Below are 12,786 nucleotides of genomic sequence, written 5' to 3' on the forward strand. Positions count from 1 at the left end.
ATCTTCTCTACAACCGCACATCTGTAAGAAAAACTAATTGAATAGTGATGTAGAGCAGGAAGGCCTCTACCAAAATTATTTTCATGATCTCCAGGGTAGAGGTTCTGACTCCAGGGTATGGCCAAACTTAGCATATTTTGTTTAAGTGTAAAACTTTGAATAACATCTTCTTGAATGCTATTGATACGAAATTAAAACTATATGTAGAATGGATATGTAGAAGAAGGTAGTCCTTTATCAAAATTGTAAATCTCATGATCCAATCCCAGGGATAGGGGTTTTGGTACCAGGATGGGGCCAAAATGGTCATAGTAATCAAATTTCTTGATCATTTGAAAGACTTCTTCTTTAATTTTGCTGATATTATATTAAATATAAATTATATTTTGGAAAAGCAGAAAGGAATGTACCAAAATTGTGATTTTTCACAACCCAAGGGGTAGAGGTTCCTAGTCAAGGGCAGGGTCAGTATGGTCAAGGGTCTAGGGTCATCAAATTTGGTGTAAATGTTTCTATGGTATTGGTGCCAAATATATTTCTTAAGTAAATTATACTTTGTTAGAGTGAAGTTTTTCTTCAATTTGATGTTTAACAGACCTTCTTAGAACTAATGTTCTTGGATATTAGAGAAAATGCCAAAAGAATACTATCAAGAGCCATCTTTCAACCAAAGAATGGTTTATTTGAATGTTAATATTTTGTTTGATTACTACTGCAGTTCTAAATATATTGGATGGATGCATTTTGCAGTATGAGCTTTGCTTTAGAGTATAAGTGTAATTTGCTCCAAGTTTTATGTTATTATCTTAGAAACATACTTTGCTATTACATTCCTTATGGAAGTTCATGCATAATTTTCTGACGCATGTTACATATGTATTTTTAGAGAAATGCTAGTGATCCCAAGATATTAGTTTTGATATTAGTTTTCTGGGGAATTTGTTTTAACTTTTGGATGAAAAAATCTCGAATTTTTGCATTGAACATGTATTCCTTTCCAGAAACACAGAGTGCATTGAATAACAGGGTTTATATCGTTACTTTAGATACATGTACGTCTATATGTTGAAAAGGTAAATCCTGTTCTCCGATGTGCTCAGTATTTTGAAAATAGAAAACCCCAGAAATACTTCATTTCTAATGTCAAATTGCAAGAAATGACATGAAACTGGACTTTATGGTTTTGTTGCACACAAGTTAGAAGTTTTAAGATTTTGTTAAAGAATACGCTGGTTTCAAGATATATCTGAATTATTTCCCTTTGGAGAACTCTCATACATAGTAAGGCGCAAAACAACTTGTTTACATGCGGGAGTGGGACAAATATTCACCACTGCATAAGTGAATGTGCTCAGTAAGTTTCTCATACACAGTTTCATCACCTGATTTCGACTGATACACAAACTACATGAAAGTGAATGATAAGTATTCAAGGAGTAATTAAATGCTTGGAATTCTTATTATATCAAATTATTTTGTTGCACCTACCTATCATATCTAGGATTTTACTTGCAAATATGGCATTGTATTTATTTTCCCACTTTGGGAAATCATTTTTTTTTTATATAGTATTTTATATTTCCTACATTAAGTATTTAATTGAGAAGTTGGTTTTGATACATTTTATCATCTTTTTCACTGACTGTAAGATCCACTCTGTCCTACTTAAGGATCTAAAGTTCCACTAAATGCACCACCTACACAGGAGAACTCTAATCTCGAAACTGGCATATTAGGTCAGCATGTTAAAATGTCCCGCAGAAAGAAATATGAAATTCACAAATGCATATTGTATATTGACTAAATTTTCGCAAATATTCAGATATAGTATTCTGTGAATTGCCAAGGTAAAGTAAAGTGTATGTGATGTTTCACACAAAATAGCAATAGTTGGTAACTGGTGAATAGTGGTACTTGCGCAATGCATACCTTGTCATTTATAAGCATTAGCAGCGCAAGAAACAGCTGAAAGGAGTTTAACCTACATTTGTGAAGGAGATCTGATGAAGTGAATACATGTGTTGATAATTTTTTTCAGGCCAATATGAGTGGGACTATAACATTCATGATCATTCCAGCTGGAAGCAGCTATACCCCTAAGCCTTCACCTCGCCAACAGGATGAAATGGTGAGTCACGAAATACAACTCTGTTATAGTGTGTAGTAGCTATTAAATGAATGTGATTGTCTGCTTGCAATTCATTGTGAGAGGGGATATAGTAACGGTACCTTTCATGTGTGGGTGAGTGTGATATATGTATATACTCCACAGGCCACATTTTTTGCTCGATTGATATGAAACTTCACTTGTAGCTTTGTTATTGAGAGGAAAATCCCAATTGATTTTGGGGTCAAAAGGTCAAGGTCACTCTGGGACTTTATAGGAAAAGCTCGTTGCAAGCTCTCGTTAGAAATAAGGTTGAGAATGCATAATGCTTTTGAAAGATGCCTGCCATCTTCGTTAAAAGAATCAACTGATTTTATATGCAACTTGCTCATGATACACTGAAATTCAGGGGACCAACATTTATTTTTTTTTTTAAATGTAACCAAAGTTCAAAATAAGTGAAATTGAAAATGTCAGTCTTGTTGGAAACTTTGTTTTACATCTCAATTATAAAAACAAAATATAAACCTGTACCAATTGCCTCGTGCAGAGCTGCCAACCCTCACGATTTTCGCGTAAGGCTTACAATTTTAGGGCAGAAAATACGCCTTACGATTTTACTGTACATCTTCCGATTTTCCGCTTATTTGACATTTCGAAATTTTTATAGCTGTCCATCATTGGTTTTTACTTTTATAATAAACAAACTATAGTCGTTACTACATTTGTTTGCATAGTCTATATCTATACAGAGTCTCGATCATTTTAATGCTTTGAAATAAACAATATGACAGCTTCTACTAAACGTAAAGCATGTGTTGATGGAAATAACAACAATACTCCCCCAAAGAAGAAAACCTTATGGAGCTAGAAATTCAAAGAACAATATGCAAATACACTGTAAACGTATATTCGTTTCAAAGTCAGAAAGGGGGAGTCTGTATAAGTGTACAATCTGTTTGACAAACTTCAACATTTCTCATGGCGACGAAAATGACATTAAAAAAAATTGCCAAAATAACTGATTCAGTAACTAAAATTGTACAGTGTATATATATATATATATATATATATATATATATATATATATATATATATATATATACAATGTGTATGTATATATATATATATATATATATATATATATATATATATATATATATATATATATAAAACTTGCCAGAATAACTGACACAGTGACTGTAAAATTATATAATATTATACTAATGTAACAATATTTTTTACACAAATTTTAGAAAGTAAAATCAATAAAAGATGTATTTAATCTTTTGCAGTTGTAAAATGCATAACAATTAGTATGTCAAAATTTATTAAATTTGGATTTGAAATGTGCCTAAAATTGCTCAGGTTACATATTTATTCATAAAAGATCTCCAGCGGCAGGGGGCCGCCTAGACCCCCTGACCCCCGCCTTACTATTTTCCATTTTATAATGTTGGCAGCTCTGCTCGTTCACTATTAATTTATCACATTACAAAATTTACAACATTTGAATGATAGAATGAATTTACTAGTCTACTTTTTAAAAGATTTTGGGGGGGGGGGGGTTTATTGTTAGCCAATTTGTTTTATATTGAACTGATTTTATCAGGGAATAGTTCATTTTCCTGCAGGTCTTCGAAAATTTTGTCATTGACTTTATATAGCTTCTATACATGTTTTTTCAATTTCCAAATTGCGAGTTTGATTGCAGGTTACATTTTTGTAAAAATTCGTGAAGTTCAGCAAGTGGCATGTCATATGTAAAGCCATTGTCATCTGCATCAGATGTTATTAGGACTTTAGTATAAAACTAGCCTTGCAAAAACAATTTTCAACACACTGTTGTGTTGACTTTAAATTCTTATGTATTGGGTTTTATAATTCGTATTTTGTGTCCAACGGGAAAGTTTTTCGTTTTGGTGGGTCATGGTGGCCATTTTCACAAAAACAATCATGCCCACAAGCTGTTAAAAGAGTGTGCATACCCCACTATTACTTTATTCTGGTAAAAAAAAAATGCAATGAAAACAAATCAGCTGTGTACTTGCAATGTCACCAACAGTGACGACAACTGTCTAGGGGGACTTGAATATAACAGTTACACAAACAACACATTATCAACTCCGCAGATTGATTTCAAGATAAGCGATATTTCGATGTAAGCGATTTCAATTTAACTATTATTCTAATGCAAAGAAAATGACAGATTGAGGCTGGGGATTTTCAAAATAAGCAATATTTCAAACTAGGGACTTCGGTATAAGTGGAGAAAGCTGTATACTATAGCACATTGCTGAAAACATTTCATTGAAGTGCTGAACCTTGCATTTATTCTCTGTGTTCATTTTCCAGATCCATGTAAAAGCTCTTTTCAATTATGACCCAGAAGAAGATATATACATTCCCTGTAGAGAGCTTGGAATATCCTTCATGAAGGGAGACATTCTTCACGTGATCAGCACAGAGGATGCCAACTGGTGGCAGGCTTATCGGGAGGGGGAGCAGGAACACCAGTCACTGGCAGGACTCATTCCAAGTCGCACATTCCAGGAGCAGTATGTGTATACATATATCTATGATCAGTAAAATCAATACAATATCAGTACAGAAAGAATTTACACATATTCAAATTCTGAGGATTCAAATAAGGGTTAGATTTGTACTTAGAAGAACCTATTAATCTACATCGGTTTGGGAATTCGTGTTGGAAATTTATCTCATACATCTCAGGAAATCCCTTGTCATACCTGCTCTCTAAAAGAGACACTACAACTTATTTTTCCACATTTTAGTGATGTGTTTTGAAACACTTACCGATAAATTTATAGAAATCAAAGCAATGCAGAAATTTTAAACATTTTCAATTTATTGATTTGCTCTCAAACTGCACATTGAATAACATCCGGAATTCAAAGAGTTGTTTTTTCTCATGCTGACTTGCACTTTGAATATATATTTAGATCACATGATGTAAGAGAATGTTTTTTGTGTGGACCTCCAAAAATTATGAATTATAGTGATAAAACAAGAATTTTCACCTTTAAAATGTATTAGTTTTGCATAGTTCATAACATGCAACAAACTTTGAAAAAGTTATGGTGAAATTGTCTTCCACCCCCACCCTCCACTAATAAATAAGCCATAGTGTGTCTATTTGAACTTCTTTAATTTCTCAAATTCTTTAGGAGGGAACGCAATAAAGTAATGTTAGAAAATGAGGCCAAGGAAAACAAGAAGAAAAGTCAAACATGTTCTTGTGGGCAGAGGAACAAGAAAAGGAAACGTAAATCTGTTTATGGTATGTAGCATTAACCACAAAATATTAATTTCGTTTACCTCAGTTGTCATAGTCTCATAGAAGTGAGTATGCAAGAAAGGGTACTAGAGTTATAACTTTTCTCACATGTTTTTATGTCCTCTTAAGTTAATCAAAGATTCAGGGCACATAGATGTTGTTTAGTCTGTCTGTTCATCTGTAGCTAAAAGCCTTAGAATTAGTATTAGCTTGAGGTAGAGGGCCTTGATATGTAAATGGGTTTGATAACCGAGAGAACTTCTATATTTAATGAATGTTCTCCTTGTGACAAAACCTCTCCAATGCCACATGTACCGATAATAGGAATTTGCTAATTACAAATGCATCTAGGTTTCCTCATTTTCCAGAAACGGAGGAAATCTTAACATATGAGGAAGTGGAGCTGTACTACCCACAACCCAACAGAAAGAGGCCAATTGTATTGATTGGTCCTCCAAATGTAGGTCGTCATGAATTGAGGTCAAGGTTGATGGAATCTGATATTGACAGATTTGCAGCCGCAGTTCCTCGTAAGTTTTTAAGGCAAATTTCAGACATTGTAAGGTAAAGTTTATACCCATACATTTTGTCATTTTTTCCTTCAATTGACTTTACCTACGAGATTGCATTCATACAAAAGAATTTATTGTACCCTTAGATACAAGTCGTCCTGCTCGAAGTGAAGAAGTGAATGGAAAGGACTATCATTTTGTCACAAGAGCAGAGTTTGAAGCAGACATTGTCAGCAGTAAGTTCGTGGAACATGGAGAACATGAGAAGAACTTGTATGGGACAAGTCTAGACGCTGTCCGTCAAGTTATCAATACAGGGAAGATCTGCATTCTCAACCTTCACCCAGAGGTATGTGAAATTGAAGATGTTTTCAAATAAAAATTCAAATACACGTACTAAGTCCAGACCCCAGGACCATAAACTGAGAACAGACTTAAGTTGAAATTTTGATTACGTATACCTTAAGATTTATGTAACACATATGTTTAAAAAACTGCAGGTTTATTAAAAAAAATTAAAATGCAAACATATACTGAATTATTTTCTTTGTTTATGAAATTTATTTCATAAGTTAGCTGGATTTTAAATTCAGACTTCAGTATTCTCAGTTTTAATATGGTTTTTGAGACCAGATTTAATTTTGGAATCATTCCCCTAGAGATTATAAAGTTAGCATGTATTTGTATTTCTTAACTTACAATATGTGTTAAGAGTGATGCCTTTTAATTTCTTATATATCATCTTTTAGGATAATGTACGTGAATCACCTTTTATTCACGAAAAATTAAATTTTCCTATGAATTCATTGGCTGTCTTGATGAGATTTTGTATCTATACTTGGTAATGCTTGTGAAAATTCTATCTTGTTGATAAATCTGACAATGCAAGATCATTGGGGGGGGGCTTTGTGAAATACATGTATAACAGATTTTCAGTATATATATTTATTCATATGTGTCTTTTCCACAGTCTTTACAGGTTCTCAAATCATCAGATTTAAAACCTTATATCGTATTTGTGTATCCACCTAACATGGAGAAACTTCGCCAAATGCAGAAAACTTTCTACCCAGACAACAACGTATCGGTAAGAGAATATAAATGTAGTTAATTTTGAAGTTGGACAGAGACAGTCTGTAAATATGAAACCATGTGATTGCTTATTGATGGTGTTTTATACACGTGTATATAGATCCTTTGACATTTTCTTTAGTTGAAAATTTTTTTTTTAACCATTTGTAAAGTTGATTTTTTTTTTAAATTCAATTATGAAACTGACAGTTACAGTAAAAGTAAACCCTGCAAAACTTAGGCACGCCTGCTAATCGATCAATTGCATAGCAAGAGATAATGTATAGAAATCAAAAGAGATCGATTTCCAGTTATGCAATCAATACCCAAATTTCACATGCATAGATGGTAAGTTGTCTCGATGCAAGCAATTGTTGAGATTTTTATTAAAATGTAAAAATGTTATTCGATGAGTAATTCTATTTTCTATTGTTTTACACTCTTATAAAATGCAAGGGTGATCGATTAGCGACGGTTTTTGTTCTGAAGTGAGGGTCGGTAGAGCAAAAATGCTGTCAGAGAATCGTATTTACCAACAGGAATTTGTGTTTATTTCATTTTAAACATGACTGTCAATGCTCACCATTAGTTTGCAACCTTTGCAGCAAAATTTGGACTTTGATTTGTGTATTATTTAGCAAATATACGATGAAAATGACGTCGTTTATGCAAGTGATCCATAAGTTATGAAGGAGAATTTGGTTATGCATGAGAGTTAAGAAAAAAAAACCTTTTGTGCCATATACAAAGATCATTTCTGAGACTAACTCTTGGCAATCACTTTTTTCTAATAATGGCTTTAGTTCATATTTGCAACCACATTCCTCCAACAGTTTTTGTTGTTGTTTTTTTGCTTGTGAATGAAACTAAAATTCCATATTATTTTACACTCAATATTTCTACAATGTATATAATGGATTTTCATCATTTATGACACTTCAAAGTAAGTTGTCTTTTGTTCTTAAATATACTTTGACTAGTAAAGATAATCTAAGTGAAATATACTTTAAGTAGGTATTACTATGTAGTACTGTTGATATATTGCATCTTAATCAATGTATTGATACTTATATAAATATTGTTTGAAATATAAGGTCTGTGGATTTTGAAACCTTAACAGATATTGGCAATATTAATTCTTGTGTATAATTTTACTAACTCTGATTACAAATACAGCATTCATTAATCAGGCTTCTTCATTTCATTTTTTCGGCACGAGTATTTATGCGTGACTATATTAAATATCCTAAAAATCAGGTTTCTTTTGTAGCTGTAACACTAGTACTAAGATGGGGGGAGCTTAAATCATACTGCTAAATTTAAGAATTTTAAACTTATAACAATCTATATTGTTATAGAAAGTCTAGATTTCTTTAATTTTAAACTTTTCAGGTAACACAAAGTTGATCTGTCCAGCCCAACATGTAGAAACCACAAAAGGATTTTGTATTGCTTATAAACTAGTAGATTCACATCTTAACACCACATAATATTTCTTTTTCATTCAACAATTTGTAATTAAAAGGTAAAAAAAAAAAACCAAAAAAAAAAACGATTATCATATAATCGAAGTTTTAAGTTTTTTCACCTTTTATGTGCATCGTGATTACGATCTTTTTTTTTTCTTTGACATGCTAAATACTACCTGGGCCCTTAATGATGATCAGAGGGGTTAAAGGCTAAGACTGTCACTAACTGCATACCATGCCCGAGTCTCCAGAATACACATTAAATTTCATAGGGTTCTTTACCAAAAATAAATACAGTTTATGAAGTAAAAAGTAAATGAATAAAGTATGTTGCTTTCATTGTACACAGTATACATGTACTTTGAACCGATGGACTGAAAAAGTACACACAATAAAAGCGGAATTACTTCAATAATTAATTAATCTTCTTTTTCTTTCAATTTTTCACAAGTTCAACTCACATATCAATTTCTTGTACTTTGATTTAGAAAATCTCTGAAGGTTAGTTCATAAAGTTCATAAAAACATTAACCGTTACTTTTAAATAACTTAAATTAAGACTTGAAACTTTTTTTTCTTACTCTTATGCATAACCTAAATTCTCCTTCATAACTTTTGGATCACTTGCATAGGAGACGTCATTTTCATCGTATATTTGCTAAATAATACACAAATCAAAGTTCAAATTTTGCTGCAAAGGTCGCAAATATTGCAAACTAATGGTGAGCATTGACACTTGTGTTTAAAATGAAATATACACAAATTCCTATCGGTAAATACGATTTTCTGACAGCGTTTTCGCTTTACCGACCCCCGCTTCAGAACAAAAATCATTGCTAATCGACCACCTTTGCATTTTATAAGAGTATAAAACAATAGAATAACTCATCGAATCACATTCTTACATTTTAATTAAAATCTCAACAATTGCTTGCATCGAGACAACTTACCATCTATGCTTGTGAAATTTGGGTATCGATTGCATAACCGGAAATCGATCTCTTGATTTTTTATACATAATCTCGTGTTATGCAATTGATCGATTAGCAGGCGTGATAGGGTAATCAGCAAATATATATGAAGATATGTCTTTATTATCCATGTGTAGCAGTCTAAGCAAGTGGATTTAAGTGTGTAATTTGAATTACTTTAGTTGATTCTTGAACATCTTTTAGAGGAATATCTTTTTTCTTTTGTAGGATGATATGTTGAAAGATGTCATTGAACGTGCTCGAGAGATGGAGGAAAAATATGGACATTTCTTTGATTATATTCTTGTCAACCAGGATATGGACCGTGCTTACAGTGAACTGTTGAGCGAAGTTAATCGACTGGAAGTGGAACCGCAGTGGGTTCCGCTTCAGTGGGTGGACAGCTAGTAACTGAAATTGGAACTTAAATCGGTTGTTTCATTTGGTGGCCAGTTTATGACACAGGACATGGATGGCTTGTTGTGAGAGCAATTTGTGATAAGGATATAAGAGCATGGAATTTCTGAGACAAAAAAGGGGGTCTGTGTTTTACAGAAACAACCGCTAGTCTTTTTTTTTTCCTCTTCACATCCTAGAATTATCACAGAGTATCCTCAATGTATGCATGATCAAAGATCATATTCACATAGATTGTCATATCAATTTATTTTAATCATAGGTGTGACAGCAAAATTAGATTAAAAGAGTACTGTCAGGACCAGAACTTTGTGATATTCTAGAAAATGTTAATATCCATAGATTCATAATTAAACAGTTCCAGAATATTAAGATTTGTACTTAAAATCATTGTCATCTTAATCAAAGAGAGAAATTATTCAACATGTTTACCGGTATTTGCAATATTCCACTTTATGTGACATTCCACAGAATTGTATGGCATGTCATCATTTGAATCATTCCCTTGTTTCTGAACATTCAGTGCTGCACAGCATCAACCTTCAAACCCCAGCTTTCAACAAATTTATTCAGATGTATATTCTTGCAAAATGTGGAGACTGATTATGTGGCCTCTCAATGAGATTTTTGGAGTAAATTTTCCATAATTCACATTGAGATTCCATTGAACTTGATTTCAACCGAAAACATATTATATTTAACATAGGAAGATGAACTTGCAGTCAAACTAATTTCAAATGAAAACGTCTTGTAATTTTATTGATGAAATATAATATGATTAAGTACATGTACACCTACCAACATGCCATGTGAAGTTGAGACATTTAATGTCTGATTATTACGATCTATCATTAATAAACTGATTGTTTAAAAGATTTAATAGAATCTGTAACATTTTCTCATTAATCAGGCCATTTTTACATATAAAAATAAATTCTATCACCAGTCAGCTGGTAAGACAGTTTAAACAAACTATCGCTGTATGATACAACATGATGTCCCTGTGTACAGTAGAGCAGGACTTATCTTAACAGTACTCTGCTGTAGGCATTGTTCAAAGGGATAAACATATCTCAACAGTTTTCAATAATTTTAGAGGGGGAGGGAGATGTGAGAATGAAAGGTGTGTATAGCTGCATACTGTGAGATTGTAATTGTGTAATAGTAGATTGGGAGGTAGACTTCAAAACCTTGATCTTCATGATGGAATAGGGAGAGTTTTAACATGTCTAGTGGAGAAAAAAGATGTGAAGATGTATTTTTGACAAAATAGTGATAAGTATATGTTAAGCCAGATACATGTCTGAACATCTGCATGCAAAATGTGTAATTTTTGCATGACCACAAACTACTCTGTGCCAAGTTTCAGTTTTCTCTGTGTAGTCTTCCAATAGTCAGCATTATTTCTTGCTTATGGACACGTGGAAGAAGAATAGCCACCATTCTTATGCAGCATGCATCAGCTTCAGTGATCAAAACCATGTGTTTTATGAAAGGAAAATAATTTTCCACATTGTTTTATAGTGTAAGGTCATATGTGACGTTTTTGACATTTTTTCTAAAATAATATTTTCATCTCTACATGAAGAGTTCTTGATGATTTCCGAAATAGTTTTAAATTTTATATTGTAGTAATATTACCGTATTTCCTATATCAGCCTGGTTAACTTATTGGCTAGATCTGCAAGGACCCCGTCCTAGGTTCGATTCCCTATTGATCCAAAGATTTTTCTTTGCTACAATAACTTAGTAATGTCCATGTATTCAACCAATGAGCTGACTTTACATTTTTACTTGCCACAACCAGGAACTATCAAAATATGCTAACTCTAAAACAAATCCAAAGTTTTTCTCTAGAAACAAGATAGGATGGAGGTGAATTGCACCAGAAATGTCACAAAAAATTATATATTGAGTAACGTCATGTGTATCCTTAAGAGCAGGTTGATGAGAAATCTTATGTAAATTTTGAGTCAATATTACATATCACACCATCATTTAACTACATTTATATAGTTATCCAACAAAATTTAATCCAGTTTAACAACATTAATATTGAATTACAATATTTTGAGTTAATGCTTATGCATGTATGTACAACTGTATCAACAATGTATATTTATGCTTCAAGTCTTTTCAAAAGTATTTATGTTAGAAAATCAAAAGGATGTCTCAGTTCATGCATGTATATTTAAGATGATGTGTATAAACTCAGTTGTAATTTGACATACAGAATTGTAAACACAAGGATTGAAACATATGCATGTATATAACATATATGATGGGAAAACAGGCATTCATGTATAACTCCCTTGGTTGTGTGTCTGAAGAAGTACCATGTTGTTATGACCGAAAGTTAAAAAAAATTTCTTTCTTCTTTAATTTCTAACGGCAAACAAAATATTTCTTTCTTTACTTTTCAATTTTATGACAGTGATTTCTCTAGCAAATTTCAACATTGTTCTAATATTTAGACTGATACCTCAATGATTCAGCTGCAAAGAAATGCTATTCAATATTAATACTGTACAATGGTGCTATATATAGATTTATAAATGTGAAACCAAGAGGGCAGGTAAACAGACCCTCCTGTAATCATTATGTATAATCATTTTGTATATATTAAATATTTACTCCATGTATATGTAAATGTGTATCTTCTCAAAAGAATATTTTTACCTGATATTAAAGATGAATGTGATATTCAATGTGAGGTGTTGTGGTTAATATCTCAGCGAGAGATAATCTTGGAAAGGTGACATGATGGACAATCATAGTGTCGGTAGATACAGGATTGAAATTCTATTCAGCACAGTCATAGTATTGGTAGATACAGAATTGAAATTCTATTCAGCATAGTTATAGTGTTGGTAGATACAGGATTGAAATTCTATTCAGCATAGTCATAGTGTCGGTAGATACAGGATTGAAATTCTATTCA

The 12,786-nt window shown here is 32.4% G+C and overlaps 1 protein-coding gene across 4 annotated transcripts in view; it reads left to right on the forward strand.

The window, feature by feature from the left end:
* LOC125650404 (protein PALS1-like) overlaps positions 1-12,553 on the forward strand; it is a 69,029-nt gene extending 56,476 nt beyond the window's left edge. For all 4 annotated transcript variants that reach the window (XM_048878687.2, XM_048878690.2, XM_048878691.2 and 1 more), the window contains 7 exons: positions 2,039-2,128; positions 4,463-4,665; positions 5,296-5,408; positions 5,774-5,935; positions 6,064-6,266; positions 6,888-7,004; positions 9,657-12,553. In XM_048878687.2, coding sequence (XP_048734644.2) covers positions 2,039-2,128; positions 4,463-4,665; positions 5,296-5,408; positions 5,774-5,935; positions 6,064-6,266; positions 6,888-7,004; positions 9,657-9,836 — 1,068 coding nt within the window. In that variant the 3' untranslated portion in view covers positions 9,837-12,553. The remainder of the gene's footprint in view (positions 1-2,038; positions 2,129-4,462; positions 4,666-5,295; positions 5,409-5,773; positions 5,936-6,063; positions 6,267-6,887; positions 7,005-9,656) is intronic.
* The last annotated feature ends 233 nt before the right edge of the window (positions 12,554-12,786 follow it).

Source organism: Ostrea edulis, chromosome 5, assembly GCF_947568905.1.
Source record: "Ostrea edulis chromosome 5, xbOstEdul1.1, whole genome shotgun sequence".
Lineage (NCBI taxonomy): Eukaryota > Metazoa > Mollusca > Bivalvia > Ostreida > Ostreidae > Ostrea > Ostrea edulis.